The sequence below is a fragment of the Callithrix jacchus genome, chromosome 5, assembly GCF_049354715.1.
Source record: "Callithrix jacchus isolate 240 chromosome 5, calJac240_pri, whole genome shotgun sequence".
NCBI classification, from domain to species: domain Eukaryota; kingdom Metazoa; phylum Chordata; class Mammalia; order Primates; family Cebidae; genus Callithrix; species Callithrix jacchus.
Window position 1 is genome coordinate 139,884,943 of NC_133506.1, and position 18,697 is coordinate 139,903,639.

The 18,697-nt window shown below is 46.0% G+C and overlaps 1 protein-coding gene across 6 annotated transcripts; it reads right to left on the reverse strand.

Annotated features, from left to right (window-relative positions):
* Positions 1 to 4,848: 4,848 nt before the first annotated feature.
* GJB6 (gap junction protein beta 6) lies at positions 4,849 to 14,559 on the reverse strand. Of its 6 annotated transcripts, none has more exons than XM_008997994.5 (4): positions 14,432 to 14,559; positions 12,962 to 13,071; positions 11,835 to 12,013; positions 4,849 to 6,126 (listed from the first exon to the last, which is right to left on the reverse strand). In XM_008997994.5, the coding sequence occupies exon 4, from the start codon at positions 6,109 to 6,111 to the stop codon at positions 5,326 to 5,328; it is 786 nt and encodes a 261-aa protein (XP_008996242.1). In that variant the 5' UTR covers positions 6,112 to 6,126; positions 11,835 to 12,013; positions 12,962 to 13,071; positions 14,432 to 14,559; the 3' UTR covers positions 4,849 to 5,325. The 6 variants fall into 6 exon arrangements, with proteins under 6 accessions (XP_008996242.1, XP_008996243.1, XP_035158201.1 ...); XM_008997995.5 differs by having other exon boundaries at positions 12,962 to 13,077; XM_035302310.3 differs by having other exon boundaries at positions 14,344 to 14,559.
* Positions 14,560 to 18,697: the final 4,138 nt, after the last annotated feature.

Genomic DNA, 18,697 nt, shown 5'->3' on the forward strand with positions numbered 1-18,697 from the left:
AAGACATATGAGCAGGAAAGGAAGAATAAAATTCTTCATATTTGCAAATGATATGATTGTCTACAAGTGATTGTCTATGTAGAATCCTTAAAAATCTATGAAAATCGGGCCGGGCGCGGTGGCTCATGCCTGTAATCCCAGCACTTTGGGAGGCCGAGGTGGGTGGATCACAAGGTCAAGAGATTGAGACCATCCAGGTCAACATGGTGAAACCCCGTCCCTACTAAAAATACAAAAAATTAGCTGGGCATGGTGGCGTGTGCCTGTAATCCCAGCTACTCAGGAGGCTGAGGTAGGAGAATTGCCTGAGCCCAGGAGGCGGAGGTTGTGGTGAGCCGAGATTGCACCATTGCACTCCAGCCTGGGTAACAAGAGCGAAACTCCGTCTCAAAAAAAAAAAAAAAAAAAAAAAATATATATATATATATATATATGAAAATCTAGAACTAATAAGTGAATTCAATAAGATTGGAGGACTCAAACAAATAAGGAAACAGAACCCAAATGTATTTCTATATAATAGCAATGAACATGGGAACGTTGAAATTAAAATACTATAATCAGTCAATCAAAGAAAGTGAAATATATAAAATATAACTCTAACAGTATGTTTACATGACTTGTATGCTGAAAACCACATGACACCAATGAAAGATATTGAAGAGGATACAAACAAATAGATAAACTGTGTTTGCTCATAGGATGATGTAAAGATGTAAATCCTCCCCAAATTGATATACAGGTTAACACCATTTCTATCAAAATCCCAGCGAAAGTTTTTATATACGTAGATGAGATTATTCTAAAATAATTATTATAGTGGATCCATTCCTATAATAGAAAGGCAAAGGAACTAGAATAGCTAAAACAATTTGACAAAGAAGAATACAGTGGGAGGAGTTACTCTAGCAGATTTCAAGATTTATTATGTAGCTACAATAATTAAGACTGCTTGATATTTGCAGAGGGATAGATCCAATAGTCAAAGAATCAGAACAGAGAATCCAGAACTAGACCCATACAAACATGCCCAACTGGTTTTTGATGAAGAAGCAAAAGAAATTCAAACGGCGAAGAGATTGCCTCCTTATCAAATGGTGCTGGAGCTACTGAACATCTACATGCAAAAAAATGAACCCCAACTTAAGTCTCAGACTTTATCTAAAAGTTAACTCCAAATGGGCCACAGACTTAAAAATAAAATGTAAAACTGTAAAACTTTCAGGAACACATAGGAGAAAGTCTTCAGGATCAGGGGCTAGGCAGAGTTCTGAGACTTGACACCCAAAATGCAATCCATAAAAGAGAAAGTGATAAATTGTGCTTCGTTAAAGTGAAAAACTCATTCTTCAAAGACCTTGTTAAGAAGATGGAAATAAAAGCTACAGAGATGTGTTTAATTTGTATTAAAGCCACGAAGTGAGGAAATATTTGCAAACCACATATCTGTCCAAACCAGTGCCTAGAATACATAAAGAACTATCAAAACTCAATGTGGAAAGACAATCTATTTAGAACGTGGACAAAAGACAGGAAGACGATACAGAGATGGCAAATAAGCACATGAAAAGATGTTCAACGTCAGCTAATGCAACTAGGGAAATGTGAGCTAAGCACACCAGTCAGCATAAATGAAATAAAAAATAGTGACAGTACCAAATGCTGGTGAGAATGAGGAAAAACTAGATTGCTCTTCCATTACTAGTGGGATTGTAAAATGGGGCAGTTACTCTGGAGAACGGTTTGGAAGTTTCCTTAAAAACGAACAATGCAGCTGCTATATGGCCTAGCAATTGGATGCCTGGGCATTTATCACAGAGAAATGAAAACTTTCATTCACAGAAAAATCTATACATGAACGTTCATATTATTTATATAAGTAAAAAACCAGAAATGGTCAACATGTAACCAATCCCTGAAGGTTACGTACTGCATGATTCCTTATATATAAAATTCGTTAAATGACACATTATAGAAATAATGAGCAGGAGTTCCAAAGGAGATGGTAGGTGGGGCAGGAAGGAGTTGGGTTGGGTATAAAAGGCAGCAGCATGAGGGATCCTTATGGTGATGGAAATGTTCCATATCTTGACAGTGTCAATGTCAGTTTCCTGGTTGGGATCTTACACTACAGTTTTGCAAGAATTACCACCAGGGAAACTGCAAAGAGCACATGGGATCTCTGTATTATTTCTTATACCTGCATGTGAATCCATAGTTATATCCAAGTAATAAGTTTAATTAAAAAAGAAAAAAAGAAAGAAACACTTATAGGACAGTCAGTGAACACTGGCTATAGTTTTTAGTGTGATGATGGCATTGAGGTGTTTCGAAAGATTAGTCCGTATTCTTAAAAGATCCATACCAAAATATTTCAGATGAAATTCTATGTCTGGTATTTACTTCAGAATAATCCAGAGCGAGGGAGAAGCAGGCAGGGTCCACCAGAAGAGTGAATGGTTGTGAGTAGGGCATTGTGGAGCTGGCTGGTGGGATGTGGTGTCTTTACATTAGATACTACACATGGTTCTAGCGCCTGGGGAAGGAGGAAGCAGGGCAATGCAGTGGGGAGGCCATTGGCTTTAGAGAGCGTCAGGCCTGCCGTGAATCTTGGTTCTGCTGCTTATTAGCTTTGTGACCTTGCTCAAGCTACTCGGCCTTTGTTTTTTTTTTTTGAGACAGAGTCTCGCTCTGTCACCCAGGTTAGAGTCCAGTGGCACAATCTCAGCTCACTGCAACCTCTGTCTCTCAGGTTCGAGCAATTCTCCTGCCTCAGCCTTCCGAGTAGCTGGGATTACAGGCACCTGCCACCACATCCAGCTAATTTTTGTATTCTTAATAGAGATGGGGCTTCACTATGTTGGCCAGGCTGGTCTTGAACTCCTGGCCTCAAATGATCTGTCCACCTGGACCTTTCAAAGTGCTGGTATTACGGGCATGAGCAACTGCACCTGGCCTCTGTTTAAACTTTCTGAACCTCAGTGTCCTTATCTGTAAAATGGGGCCAATATCTCAATTACCCAAATAGGGTAATTGTACAGATGAATGAGATTGCTGAGAAAGAATGTAGGGTGAGTAATAAAAGGTTCTTGGGGTAAGTTTATCTGAGGATGAAAAGAGGAACAGAAGCCAGTGCAGGAGATAGATGGGCAGGTGGAGGTTGGGGAGGAGAATCATGCTTAGGTTGGGCAGAATATGGAAATCCAGTAAATTATTATTTTTATTTAATCTTTAATTTTTTTTTTGAGATAAGATCTCGTTCTATCATCCAGGCTGGAGTGCAGTGGTGTGATCATAGATCACTGTAGCCTCAACCTCCTGGTCTCAAGTGATCCTCGCTGGGATTACAAGGTTTTTGTGTGTGTGTGTGTGTTTTTTTTTTTTTTTTTAGACATTGAGACTTGCTCAATGTACAAAAGAGTCCAGGCTGGTCTCAAACTCCTGGCCCTAAATGATCCTCCTGCCTTGGCCTCATGGTGTTGGGATTACAGGTGCAAACTGCCCTACCTAGTCAGTAAAAGATTTGTAAAATAATTGTTGGAAGAAGACACCTGAGAAGAAGCCATCAGATGTGGCATTTAGAAAATCATTGGTGCTGATAATGGCTTCGGTTCCGTGGTGAAGGTGGTCTCAGATTCAGTATCAAGAAACAGGTGGGGAAAAAGAATGTAAGTGTCTGCCATTCTGAGCAGGGTGTGGAGAGACCAGGCTGGAGCTCGAGAGGGAAGGAACATTTAGAGAGATTAAAGATCAGAAAGAAACTAAAGAGGAAGAGGTTGAAAGTGAAAGAGAGAGGAGGGTTGTTTCTGCATCTTGTCCATTGCGAGTCATGCTGCAATGAACGCAGGTGTGCTAATATTTCTTTGAGATCCTGGTTTTAATCCTTTTGGCCATATATTCAACAGTGCAATTGCTGGATCACTTGGCCATTTTAATTTTAATATTTTAAGGAGTCTCCATCCTGCTTTCTATAATGCTCCACACTTCTATGTTCCTACCAGCAGTGCGTGAGAGCTCTCAAGCGCTGGTCTTGCTTGCACATGGGATGGAGGCTTGAGACCTCCCTAACCTCCTCTCTATCCAGGATGAACTGACCTGGAGGACATTATCCTAGTGTCATATAAGCAGCCCGCTCCATGCTGAGTGCCCCGTAGGCTGCTAAACGTAGCCTCTGCTCATTTGCAGTGAGGATGCAAGAATACCTGTTGAAGTCCTGGGCCCCCCACCCCCGGTAACTGGTGGCCTTCCCAGCAAAAGCACCCAACTCACTCATCATACCATACCACGAGGGATGGCAGCAGGTGCCCAGATGCAACAGAAACCATAAGACACGTGAAGGCTTAAACAATGGGGCCACGCTTTATTGAGGCAGTCACATTCATGCTTCAGTTGTTCGCAATGATTGGCAAATAGGTGAGTTCAAAAGCCTTCCACTTCCATACTGTTCCATCCATATTCAGAAAGCAGTAAAAATATATTGTACAATGAACACTTTCCACCTTAAGCTTCTCATGATAGTTCACAAGTTTGCCAACGGACAATGCAAAACAATATTTATAAGATAAACCCTTTGTAAGTTCCAAATTTAGATACTTGTGGTATAATTCTAAATTATAAATTGAATATATGGCCAAAAGGATTAAAACCAGGATCTCAAAGAAATATTAGCACACCTGCGTTCATTGCAGCATGACTCGCAATGGACAAGATGCAGAAACAACCCTCCTCTCTCTTTCACTTTCAACCTCTTCCTCTTTAGTTTCTTTCTGATCTTTAATCTCTCTAAATGTTCCTTCCCTCTCGAGCTCCAGCCTGGTCTCTCCACACCCTGCTCAGAATGGCAGACACTTACATTCTTTTTCTAAATTCTAAAACTGACATGGCATGTTTTTCCAGGAGGACCCGTCATTATAAAAATACTTTATATAAATTCAAAGTCAGAACTAAAAACATCCAAGCCTATAAAAATATCTTTTCCTAATAAAAGTATCAACTTCTAGATAAATGTCCTTTATCAACAACAGTTACATAAATTTTCAGAAAGTACCCACTTTGTCAGAGGTCCACTTAAAGGAAGCTGTTGAAGTGACAGCAACGCTCCTCTCTCAAGCAGTCCCTTGTTTTCAGAGATCAACCACATACTTGATTACGTTGCATATGAATGGCACAAGTATCCTACAAAAAGTAACTCAGGTGTGTCTATTTACTATGAAAGTCATTTATAAAGACAAACTCTTCAGGCTAGAGAAGGAACTTTCAGGTCAGCATTGCCTTCTGGAGAAGACAAGTCTCCTTGTGACCCAGCTACGTTTTACCTTGAAATGTTTAACTTGGGAAACCTGTGATTGCATTTTGACCACTATCGGAAATCAGCTCGTTCATTTCATTCTGCTTATTCTCCTTCAGGGTGTGGTTGGGGTGATTGCTTTGGGACTGTGCTCTCTTTGATCTCCTAAAACACACTTTGAGCAGCAGGTAGCACAACTCCGCCACATTAAGCAGCATGCAAATCACAGATGCAGAAATCATAAAAATGGTAAACACGGTCTTCTCCGTTGGCCTAGAAATAAAGCAGTCAACCAGGTTGGGGCAGGGGTCAATCCCACATTTCAATACCCAGGGCAGGTGGTACCCGCTGTAAAGGAAGTAAAACACATACATAAAGGCCGCTTCGAAGATGATTCGGAAAAAGATGCTGCTGGTGTACGTCCACCACAGCGACCCCTCTATCCGAACCTTCTGCTTTTTAATGTCCTCTAGGTCTTTGAATTCATTCCTCTTCTCTCCTCGCCTGAACTTGCGGGCGGTTTCTTGCCTGTAGTAGGCCACATGCATGGCCACCAGCAGTGCCGGGGTGGAGACGAAGATCAGCTGGAGGGCCCACAGCCGGATGTGGGACACTGGGAAAAAGTGGTCGTAGCACACATTTTTGCAACCCGGTTGCAGTGTGTTGCAGACGAAGTCCTCCTGCTCGTCCCCCCACACTTCGTGGGCAGCCACGACGAGGATCATGACTCGGAAGATAAAGATGACGGTGATCCATACCTTCCCGATGCTGGTGGAGTGTTTGTTGACACCCCCGATGACAGCGTGCAGGGTCCCCCAATCCATTGTGCCGGTTTAACCCTAAGCAGACAAACGTGGGCAAAGGTTTATCAGTGGAAGAGGACTTGGGAAAGCAGCATAGTGATATTACAGACTGAAGTAACTCTCTATTAAAGTAGGCTGTGATATTTTACAACTTCAACTCCCTGCTATGCTAGTCCGAGGTTTTCTGAAAAGAAATGCCCACCCCAAACATATTCTTTTTTTTTTTTTTTTTGAGACAGAGTCTCGATCTGTTGCCAGGCACCAGGCTGGAGTGCAGTGGCACGATCTCGGCTCACTGCAACCTCTGCCTCCCAGGTTCAAGTAATTCTCCTGCCTCAGCCTCCCCAGTAGCTGGGACTACAGGCACACGCCACCATGCCCAGCTAATTTTTGTATTTTTAGTAGAGACGAGGTTTCACCATGATGGCCAGGATGGTCTCGATCTCTTGACCTCGTGATCCACCCGCCTCTGCCTCCCAGTATGCTGGGATTACAGGCATGAGCCACTGCGCCCAGCCCCCAAACATATTCTGTTTTTGGTCGAAATAACTTTTTGGAGGAGGAATTAAGGTCATCTTGATTCAAATGAATTCAGATCATCTATTAGATTGCTATTTGCATTAATCCAGGAATACAGGGAAACAAATTTGTTTCCAAGCTTCCTTTTAATCACTGTCTGATCTATTCCACCAAATTGGCTTTATCCAAGGCCTCACCGAGCTTCCACAGTAGATTTTATTCATGAAATCGCTTATTCAGGGGGAAAAAAAAAACATTCATTGGAACAACATTATCTGGTTTACCCAACAGACTAAGAAGGGGAAAAACAAACAAAATACTTATTATTTTACTTTATACAATATATTTATACCTAATTCTAGCTTGAATAACATCATCTGCCATAATCATGTGTTCTTAGGACATCTAATATTGCCAGCTACTGAGAAAGCCTCTTCCAAAAGAGAATCACAAGGTTTTATAAAAAGTGCTCCATTGTTCTCCAATGCATCTCCGGTATGAGCAGGGCCATGTTGGCTTTGCCTCCCCAGCGGGTCTTGTTTGCGCTGGGGGTGGCGGAGGAGGCGATCCGCTGCCCCTGCCACCCAGGGCCCCCCTCCCTGTTAATGCACTGATTCTACCGCCCAAGAGAAAAAAGACTTCTTTACAGCTACGGACACTTTTGCTATAACCCAAACAGCTGGCTTAGCCTGCACTGCCACAGAAGACTACAGAGTTGGTCAGCATTCTCCTTTCAAAAATAAAAGGAGGTATCATTGACCCTTGGAAAATTTTCAGAAAGTAAAAGACCTCTCCCGAGAGCAATGCACTCAGACATTTTTTTCAATAGGCTATCAGAGCATGAGGGAGTCACCACAATCCTTCTGTCCACCAGTCTTAAGCTTTCTTGTCCCTGAATGGGTGAGAGGCACCTGTCAGCCTCACGGACCTCACGCTCTGGCTCATATGCCTGCCCCACTGCAGTACGCTCACTGTTGTTGGAAGCAGTTGGATGAATGGAGGCAGCCTCTCCCCACCCAGGAGTGCCTTGGCCTCGGAGTGGGGTGTTACTCTGTGCCCCAAGGCAGCATCTTTTGTAGACTTAGAAAGTCAGCAGACCTGTCAGAAAAGTCTGACTCCCAGTTCAGTTGGCTTTCTGAGAAATTGATTTTTTGTCCTTGGTTTGGATATTAATATTAAGCAATAATCCTCCATTCCCCACTCCCCAGCCCTTAGCAACCACCATTCTACTTTCTGTGTCTATGATTTCGACTGCTCTACAGACCTCATATAAGCAGAAATACACAGCACTTGGCTTTTTTGGACTGGCTTCTTTCACTCAGCATACCGTCCTCGAGGTTCGTCCATGTTGTAGCATGTGACAGGATCTCCTTATTTCGGAGGCTGAATACTGTTCCACTGTACGAATGCTCCCCATTTTGTTTACCCATTTACCCGTCAATGGACACAGGCTTGCTTCCACCTTGCGGCTGTTGTAACACTACTGTGAGTGAGGGTGTACTCATATTTTTTCAAGACCTTGTTTGAAGTCTTTTGGATATCCAGAAGCAGGATTGCTGGATCTCATGGTTGTTCTATTTTTAATTAAGTATTTCCACAGGAGAGCAGAATGTTACTATTCAGAATGATAAGAGGGGCCCACTTCCTGGAGGAGGGCAAATATCCTGATTTTTAAAATAAGAGAAAATGTATATGTGTGAACTGGGGGATTTTTTGTTGAGCCCCAGCACATTCTAAAACACCCTCACTAAACTCCTTGTTAAGAGTTCAGTGATAGCAACCGTGGTGATGGCAAGGGCACCGAGTCTTGGAGTCACAGTGGTCTTTGCTGAGGCCTCTCCTACCGTCAGGAGGTTGTATTTCCATGGTTCCTTTAATAGCTGCAGCCTAGCGTTTTACTTCAGGAATATCAGTGCTCCTTAGGGGGAATGTCCTTATCAGCGGGATGTCAGCGCCCCAGCACAAGGTCGTGAGAAAGAGACTCAGGCTCAGGGTGCGTGGAGGGACCAGCGCAGGCTCCCCGGGCAGCCCACATCGGTAGGGTGGGCTCCTTTCATGTTTTAGGAAAGACGTGGCCCGCGAGGGCGCATCAACAGGTGTGAGGACAGATGGAGGGGCTGGAGGTTACCCCACAGCGAAGGGAACAGAGCGAACGCTAGCTGGAGGAAGACGCTGAGGCACAGGGCGGCGACACTGGAATGTGAGGCAGAGGACTCGGTCCCCTTGCGGATCTGGGACTAAGAACTCAATCCGGCTCTCAGCGCTCGGCACTCTTTTAAAAACAAAAAGAAAAATGAAATGGGCTACCCTGCAAGCTGTGTTTTCTCATCCCTTGAAGCATTTCATCAGCGGCGGTGGGAGTGTCTGCTGGGGCAACGCACGGGGGCCTCCCCTAGGAGCCGTGGTCCCAGAGTTCCATAATTAAAGTGTGTTTCCTAAGGGCTCCCTTTCATATACCACACACTCTTCACAGCCTAGAGAGATGGGCAGTGTCCACAGTAAATGCAGTTCCATTTAAAAAGCTCTTGTTAAATGGTATGATTTAAAAAATTAATTTTATTCTCAGATGAAAGGCATAACACATTTTCCTAATTGTTGATGTTCTATCTCAGAAGCATTTCAAAATGTGACCAATGAGGAAAAAGAAATAAATACATCTCGATGTTTAAACATATTTTATAGCAGCTGTTCGCCTATGGAGTCAGTTCTGTTGGTTTATACAGTGAAGATGTTTTCTTATTAACCAAGAAACACCTCCCATTGAAGTTTGGTCAACAAAATGCTGAATCAGCAAGTGTTTGATTTATCCAATAAATGGTTCAATTTCTCCAACACTTCAAAGTCCATGGAATTGAACAGCCCCCACCCTCCCCACCACCCCCTCCACCCCCCGCCGCCGCCCACTGGTGAGACGGCTGTGTTCTCTTGGTTCTGGTATGTGGCCTGCCTGAACAATAGTACCCCTTGGTCCCCTGTGGTCTGACCTTCTAGGAAGCAGATGGATCAGGGAGCCAGAGGGCAACACGGCCTGGATGATTCTGAGAGGCCGAAGTCACAGAAAAAGTCAAGAGGTCACGATCTCCCCCCAGGAACACTGGTCCCCGCTTTCTAGAAGCAGGGTCCCTGACCTCTGCAGCTTTGGGCTTCTCCCAATTATAATGGCAGTAGCTTTTTAAATTGCTTTGGATTTTTCTGGGTACCAAGCCACATGCTCTGAGGCTGTTCTATCAACGTAGCAAAACTGAATAGAAAATAATCTATTTCACAATGCACACTTCACAATGCTGGTACTAAAAATCGGCAATCTGCCTATACCTTTACAGGAGGAAAAGTAAAGGAGATGCCAAACTTGCTAAGAAAAATTAGGTTAAACCCAATACAAGTGTGCCTAGTCCCCCTGTCACTCAGGACAGTCTCCTGGTTCAGAGCGTCCTCCTGCAAGAGCCACAAAGGCCCTGTTATTCTTAACAGCAGAAGTGATCCAAGGGAGAACTGTGTCCTCTCTCTGAAACTGCCCGGCCTGAGTGGGCTGCCCCAGGGTGCTCAGCGACCCGGAGCTGGTGTTTCCCAACCGAGACAGTGAGGCAGGGGCTCTTTCGATTCTTTTCCAGTTTGTGTTGCTCCTGGGGGGCTCACCAACCAGCCCTGGGGATCTGACCTATGTATCATTCTCTGCAGGCCAAGAACCAAGGGGCTCCCCTGGCAAGTGTTAAGAGGCAGGCCAGGTTGATGGGCCGGCTGTGGGTTACCAAGCCCCAATATTTCCAGCACATTCCTACCATCACTGGCCAGGCCTGGCTGTCCCAGGAGAAGCTCCCACTCAAGGAGCTGCAGGAGGATGGTGGTAACCACAGGAGACTCAGCAAGTTTTAGGGAGGACTCAGCTCCACTGGCTGCTCCTGCCCTGACTTTTGTGGGTGGACAGACTGCAGAGGGGCCCAGAGGAAGGATGGTTGGTGCCTGGGCGGCAGGAGATGGGTGGGGGGGGGGGGGCGTTCGGCAAAGAAAGCTCCAGTCCCCAGACTCTCCCTTGTAAAAACACGTAACCACAGGGTATGATCTTTCACAAACCCTCTTGGTTGGAGAAGATTTGAAGGTATTTCAATTTGCAAAATTGTCACCAATTTCCAATTACTTTCCAAAATCACTGCATCCACGGGAATGCTTTGCAACTGCAGTAAACAAAGTACCTCTTTCCTCTCCTGCTTCTGGATGGCTGAAGACAATGGGAGGAGCTTTTTCAATACAAAGTAAAATATTAACTCTTTATTTTGAAACCAGAGAGGTTTATTTTAACTGATGCCTCTCTGGCTCTGTTTTAAGGAAAGAATAGATATGCCTAGCTTCTGCAGTCTTTAACGTCTAAGAATGTGATTACATTCAAACTTAAAAGGGTAAACTGTGTTCGATTTTGTGGTAAATCTAATCATAGTAAACAGCTCGATGCTGTATTCTTGATACTGAAGTTCCAGTCTGAAATATCTAGCTCTAAAAATAAGTAAACCATTGATTTTACTTTTGAAGATCCACACAGCATTCTGAAGATAGATAGTTCTTTCCTTTTACCATTCAAATAATTTAGATCTATTGGCCTCTGACCATAATAACAAAGTTTCTTGATTGTTTAAAAACTTCGTATTTAAGAAGTTAATCACAGCTAGCTTGTTTAGCAATACCATTATAATTTTACTAATGACTGAAGCAAAACTAAAACCCCTAAAAGTTAGAGGGTTACTATTCAGCATATTTTTCTAGATAGTTCTGTTCTCCTTTCAATGTCATTTAGCAAAAAAAAAAAAAATTTTTTTTTTGAGACAAAGTGTTGCTCTGTCGCTCAGAGTGGAGTGCAATGGTGCAATCTCAGCTCACTGCAACCTCTGCCTCCTGGGTTCAAGTGATTCTTGTGCTTCAGCCTCCTGAATAGCGGGGATTACAGGCACATGCCACCACACCTGGTTAATTTTTGTATTTTATTTTTTAAATAGAGACGTGGTTTTGCCATGTTGGTCAGGCTGGTCTCAAACTCCTGACCTCAGCTTATCTGCCCACCTCGGCCTCCCAAAGTGTTGGGACTATAGGTGTGAACAACTGTGCCCAGACATCTAGCAAATAGTTGATAGATCTGAGAACAGGAACATGTGCCTCACAATTTCGAAGTTAGCTTTGGATAGTCGGGGAGTCTGCACAGATAAAAGGAAAACAACGTAAAAGGAAAACAAGCAAACCTGAGTCTTTTTTCCAAGGACTCCCAGCGTTTCGGACTTGAAGAATGAGAGCAAGGTCCCTCTGTAGGGCTTCAGACCTCCTTCTCCTACTCCACCTGAGTGCCTGCAAGCCAGTGGTGCACAGCGAAGAGATGAATGACAATCTTTGGTCTGTTTCTGGAGGGCAGTGAGGATGTCACCTGTTGAGGGAAAAATAGTACCTGCTGCCATATTCCTTTAACTCCCCCATTCCCCACCACAATGTGTACTCTGAAAAAATTCTGTGGGTAGTTTTTCTTCATTCCCCAAACTGTTATGAGGTAAGTTCAGAAATGGCCAGCTTCCTGATGCTCTATACTTTAAACACATAAAATAATCGAAGGTGCTCTTTGGTACAGAGCACCTTTGTATATCAAAATAACAATCACACCCAATCTGAAGCCTCAAGCCCACTCCCTGAGCAATACAAACAGGGACAGGGGTGGTTTTCAGAACCCGGCTACATCCTGATTCCCAAATCAGCATTTGAAAAAAAAATCTCAGGCTTTTTTTTTAATCAGGAAGAATGGATGTCTTTTATCTTTAGAAATCTCAGGTCATCCAAGCTTCAACCTGATAGTTAATTTTTAAATTTAGTGGGAAAAACTTCAGCAGCAGTCCAGACAAATTAACACTAGTGATAACAGTGGGTGTGGGATCCATATACTTCAAAATTAACTTAATAAAAGTGAAACGTTGTTTCTGTCTATGGAGTCTATAAAAATGGACAACTCATGGAATTATGTATGTTTCTTACTAAATTTAAGAATGTAAAGGGTTAAAAATTAATTTCCATTAAGTTAAACTTTCCTTCTCTGGGTCTTGTTAGCAATATGTGTTTGTTCATTCAAACAAACCTATGTCCTTTCCAAACATTTAAGTTCAACTATATTTAAATGACCTTGGGAATAAAAACGGAATGGAATGAAAACCGGGGTTCCAGTTCTACACTCATGCCCCAAGCAACTAAAACAGGAATCATAAGCGATGGCAGGTAGCCATTAGAAGGCTATGCCCTCACAGACCAAGAAGCTTGGGTCAGCTGTCACGTCCCCACAATTTTATCCCATTTAACATTTAAACTAACGTATGCAAACTGCTCACAGTACCTGGTATATTCAAACTGAATTAGAGATGCATGAAGAGGGCGTGCAAGTTAGAATTTTCCTTTCCTGACACGGAACGTGTTTAGCCAGATCTTCCGTACTTCTTTTCCTTCCTAACACTCGTAATTCAGAAAAGAAGGCGTAAGGAAAAGAGCATAAAGTCATCATTACCTGTATCAGAATTTGTTTAAAAACAACCAGTGGGGCAGGTGAACTGATCAGCGTCTTCCAGACCTTATCCACTGCAGGCGCCCTCCACACCCCTAGTTCTGTGACAGGCTAGAGCCTGGTGTTCTCTCTTCAAAACCCCCCTCCTCTCCTTGGCAGGCTTCAAACAAGAGCCCCAGATACGCTGCTGGATCCAAACAACAGACAAAGCTCTCCACAGGAGCAGTTCTGAGCAGCACCCTGCAATTCTAAGGAGACTGCATGGGGGCAGGACATTTTCTTCTAGAACACTGGTTAGATTCTGCTAGAACTGGGGCAAGAAAATAGTTGTATGGCATAAAGTCTACTTGAGGGAAGGAAAAGAACAACCCGGCACGGTTAAATTCAATCAGACGCTAAATAGAGCGCTGATTGTCGCCCACCCAGGGGACACTGAGATCGCTGGGCCTGTGTCCCCGCTGGCTGCAGGCCCCTAACCCCTCCGGGAATGCAGAGCTGCGCGCAGGCCACGCTCACCCTGACTGGTCCTGCTTCCCAGGAAGGGAGACCAGCCCCTGCAAAACACAGGAAGCCTGTGACACCAGGGACTGGTATTCATCGACAGTAAGTGCCTTCTGGTGCCTGCCCGTTTTAACTAAGATGTGTCACCAATTACTTTTAATTACTGTCGTCCACCCTATTGTCATCAGCATTTCACAAGTTTCTCGGAAGCCCAGCACGCAGCCGATACCCAGCAGTTCTCCCGGGACTTACGCACCCGCCCAAGTCGAGGGTTTGGCTGAACTGAAACCCCTATCCTAGACCTGGCTTTCTTCTCCCTAAATCCAAGGGGACACGCCGGTGACCCATAAGAGCTTAGAAAATGCAACACGCAGCAAATGAAACGGGGAAAGGGCACCGGCCCCCACTCCCGCAGCTTAGACACGCGATATGAAGCCTTCATAAAACCTGTTGTGCAAGTCCAAAGACCACGCTGGGGTAAAAGTCAAACCAGTCCATCCTCGTTCCTCCGCGTGAAGAGGGGCCAGCGCGGGCGGTGCCCACCGCCATCCGGCCGGGGCCCGGGCGCGCGGACGCGAGGGTGCGGATGCAGGCAGATGGGGGCCCCAGGCTCCCCACGTGCAGCCAGACACCCACCCTGGCCGCGCTCCGCCTGCTCTGCTCCCGTGCGGGACAGGAGGGACAGGAGCGAGGTGGGGACCAACAGCCGACCTCACCTGCTCTAGCTTCTCCGAAGAGATTCCTCTGCCGCGGTGCCGAGGTGGCACCTCCCGCTTGCTCTCCCGCCGGCCCGCGCCCGCTTACCTGCTCTGTGGCCGGTGGCTCTAGCGCGGGGCTCTGCGCGGGGCGGCACCCTTCGCTCCGGCCGGGCAGGCGGGTCCGGCTCGGGCGCCGCCGGCTGTCTAGCTCTCGTCGGACTTCGGGTGAAGGCCCCGGCTCCCACCTGCTGCGCCTTTTAACCGCGCCCCACCCCGCCTCTGCCCTGACGCTGCTCGGGAGGGCTGCGGGAGGCAAGTGCGGTCACCAGACGAGCCTCCGCCCCGGGGCAAGCTAGGCGCTGGGCGCGGACCGCGGGGGCCATCCCCCAGGGGGCCAGGGATCGCAGGGCAGGTACCCTTTCCCCGTGGCAGGAGGGGCAGGGGAGGGGACCCCTGAGAGGTGCGCTGGGCGCGGGGTCCTCCTTCCTGCGCTTGGAGGGAACGGGGTACCAAGGATGCAGGGGGCAGTGCTCTCCCTCGGGGGCGCAGAGGGCGGGCCTAGTCCCCTCTGGGAGGGTGCAGGTTTGGGGCGCCTGCCCAGGCCCTCGAGGAAGCCCTTCCTCCCTAGCGCACCCGTGGCGAGCAGTGTGAGGGGCAGACTTTGTTCTGGCCAGGACTCATCCTCAGTTTTCTGGGCACTCCAGCCCTCTCCTCGCCCGCGGGGTGCACAGCCCTCTCCTGGAGCGCCTAGAGTGTCTTTATTAATTAATGACCACTTAGAGGAGGTACAGGGGTTGGTTTTTATTAATTACCTCCATCTTTTGAAGCCTCCTCCGGGGAAGCGAAGCGGGCCTTCCTCAGAACAGCGCACCAGGAGAGACCCCATTGCCTCCCAGATTATCAGTCAGGACTAGAAAGCTCAGGGCCAGTACAGAGAGTGGTGCAAGGGCAGGTGGGGTGGAAACGTTGGAAGCTGTTTAAAGACCTGGCTTTACAGGTTCAAACCTGTACTGCATTGGACAAAAGATGTGTGACTTGCTTATTCTACAAAATTGGTTGGTAATTAAATGTTGCCACTTAAATCATATGTCACTTGTTGGGTCATATGGTCCCAGAAAACAATGAATAGTGGTTCTTAAAATGTCTCGTAAAGGTCTGGAAATTAAGCCAAGATCTTATAAACATCCACCTCCCAAAGTATTTTGTTTGAGAAGAACAAAGTTCTTAGAGAATTTGCCCCACTCAAGTTTTAAAACTATGGGGAGGTCCCTGGGCCTTGAACCTGGAGGGTGGAGAAACACAGAAATCTGTAGGCTTTTTTTTTTTTTTTTTTTTTTTTTGAGACAGAGTCTCCCTCTGTTGCCCAGCCCACATGCAGTGCGGTGGCGCCATCTCAGCTCACTAAAACCTCTGCCTCCTGGGTGCAAGCGATTCTCCTGTCTCAGCCTCCTGAGTAGCACCACCATGCCCAGCTACGTTTTGTATTTTTATTAGAACTGGGTTTCACCATGTTGGCCAGACTGGTCTGGAATGCCTGACCTCAGGTGATCCACCCAGCTCGGCCTCCCAAAGTGCTGGGATTACAGGCGTGAGCCACCACGCCCAGCATCTCTAGGCTTTTTTGTTAGACATCCTCAGATTGCCCAGATGTGCCCTGTGCAGTGAATCTTGGGTGCTCTCTCCTGCCCCACACAATCTAACCACAGTGGACTTCCCACTCTCCTCTCCATTCCTCTTCCAAACAGTTGCTCCAGGCAGGCTCAGCTGTTTGCATAGTAAAATCCTTTTTCTAAGCAGATTGTAAACTTCTTTGAGGATTATAAACAGTTTAAGTCTCCTTCTCCTTCTTCTTCATGGCATTTCTACAATACTAAGTAAGTACTTTGCTCAGACTACATGCTGCTCCATGAGTATTTGAATATTGCTTGGCAAAGCTGAACTAGCATAGCAGATAGTCCTGGAAATAGCTTTTGCTTTTTCTAGAGAGTACCCTGTTCTCAGTCCTGCAGCTGCTTCTATGCAGTACTGTGTCTAAACCCTGTTCTCAGTCCCACAGCTGTTTCATGCAGTACTGTGTCAGAGCCCTGTTCTCAGTCCCACAGCTGGTTCCATGCAGTACCGTGTCAGAGCCCTGTTCTCAGTCCCACAGCTGGTTCCATGCAGTACTGTGTCTGAGTCCTCTTCTCAGTCCCGCAGCTGGTTGCATGCAGTACTGTGTCTAAGCCCTGTTCTCAGATCTGCAGCTGGTTCCATACAATACCGTGTCAGAGCCCTGTTCTCAGTCCCACAGCTGGTTCCACGCAGTACTGTGTCTGAGCCCTGTTCTCAGTCCCGCAGCTGTTCCATGCAGTACTGTGTCTGAGCCCTGTTCTCAGACCTGCAGCTGGTTCCATGCAATACTGTGTCTGAGTCCTTTTCTCAGTTCTGCAGCTGGTTGCATGCAGTACTGTGTCTGAGCCCTGTTCTCAGACCTGCAGCTGGTTCCATGCAATACTGTGTCTGAGTCCTTTTCTCAGTTCTGCAGCTGGTTGCATGCAGTACTGTGTCTGAGCCCTGTTCTCAGACCTGCAGCTGGTTCCATGCAATACTGTGTCTGAGTCCTTTTCTCAGTTCTGCAGCTGGTTGCATGCAGTACTGTGTCTAAGCCCTGTTCTCAGACCTGCAGCTGGTTCCATGCAATACTGTGTCTGAGTCCTTTTCTCAGTTCTGCAGCTGTTCCATGCAGTACTGTGTCTGAGCCCTGTTCTCAGTCCCGCAGCTGGTTCCTTGCAGTACTGTGTCTGAGTCCTTTTCTCAGTTCTGCAGCTGGTTGCATGCAGTACTGTGTCTAAGCCCCGTTCTCAGACCTGCAGCTGGTTCCATGCAATATTGTGTCTGAGTCCTTTTCTCAGTTCTGCAGCTGTTCCATGCAGTACTGTGTCTGAGCCCTGTTCTCAGACCTGCAGCTGGTTCCATGCAATACTGTGTCTGAGTCCTTTTCTCAGTTCTGCAGCTGTTCCATGCAGTACTGTGTCTGAGCCCTGTTCTCAGTCCCGCAGCTGGTTCCTTGCAGTACTGTGTCTGAGCCCTGTTCTCAGACCTGCAGCTGGTTCCATGCAATACTGTGTCTGAGTCCTTTTCTCAGTTCTGCAGCTGTTCCATGCAGTACTGTGTCTGAGCCCTGTTCTCAGTCCCGCAGCTGGTTCCTTGCAGTACTGTGTCTGAGTCCTTTTCTCAGTTCTGCAGCTGGTTGCATGCAGTACTGTATCTGAGCTCTGGACCAGTGGAAGTTGTTCTAGGACTTGTGCAGGATAGAACTTTCAAACCCACGCTGTCACAGAGAGTGTGTTGTATTTGCTCGGGTGTCCGAAAATGAAACTATCTTTCTGTTCAGGTTATCTATATTAGTCTGCTAGACACTGACTTTTTATTTTGTCATTTATTCCTTAACATTGAACACCATCCTTCAGTTTTTGCTTCTCATCAGATAGTCTCGTTGCAGCAGAAATTAAATGTGGACTGTATAAAACCTAAGGACTTGATGGGATGTTCATTTGAAAACTGAAAATTACTGGTCTTAGTCCTTTTTGTGTTGCTATAACAGAATACCATAGACTGGGTATTTGATAAAGAGAAGAAATTTATTTTTCATAGTTCTACAGGCTGGGAAATCCAGTGCCAAGATGCTGGCCTCTGGCAAGGGTTTTCTTGCTGTGTCTTCCCATAGCAGAGGTTGAAGGGCAAAAGAATGAGAGGGTTAGGGAAAGGAGAGAGGTGTGGGGTTGAGAGAGAGGAAGGGGGTCAAGCTCATTGTTTTTCAGGAACCCACTCCCAAGATAACTAACGCACTCTAGCGATCACAGCATTAATCCATTCATGAAGGCAAAGCCATCATACCTCATCACCTCTTAAAGGCCCCTCTCATCTCTCAACATGGTTGCACTGGGGATTAAGTTTCCAACACATGAACTTTAGGGGACACATTCAAATGATAGCTTTCTGTCCTAGCCCCCAAAATTCATGCCTTTCTCACATGTGAAATACATTCATTCCATCCCAATAGTCCCCAAAGGCTTAACTCTTCCAGCACCAACTGAAAGTTCCAAATCCAGAGTCCCATCTAAGTCAGATAAAGCTGAGACTCCAAGGAAGCCTGAAGCAGACTCCTTTCTAGCTATGACCCTGTGAAATCAAAACAGACTGTCTACTCCCAAAAGACAATGGTGGGGCAGGCATAGGAGAGACATTTTCACGCCAAAAGGGAGAGATAGGCAGGAAGAAAGGGGTAACTGGTTCCAGCTCCATCTAGAACCCAACATGGATGTGTTAGGCTGTTTTTGCATTGCCACAAAGAAATACCCAAGGCTGGGTAATCTATAAAGAAAAGACGGGC

Bases quoted from the DNA above. Each gene is read 5' to 3' on its own strand.
- GJB6 (XM_035302311.3), bottom strand. From the start codon at position 6,111: ATGGATTGGGGGACCCTGCACGCTGTCATCGGGGGTGTCAACAAACAC.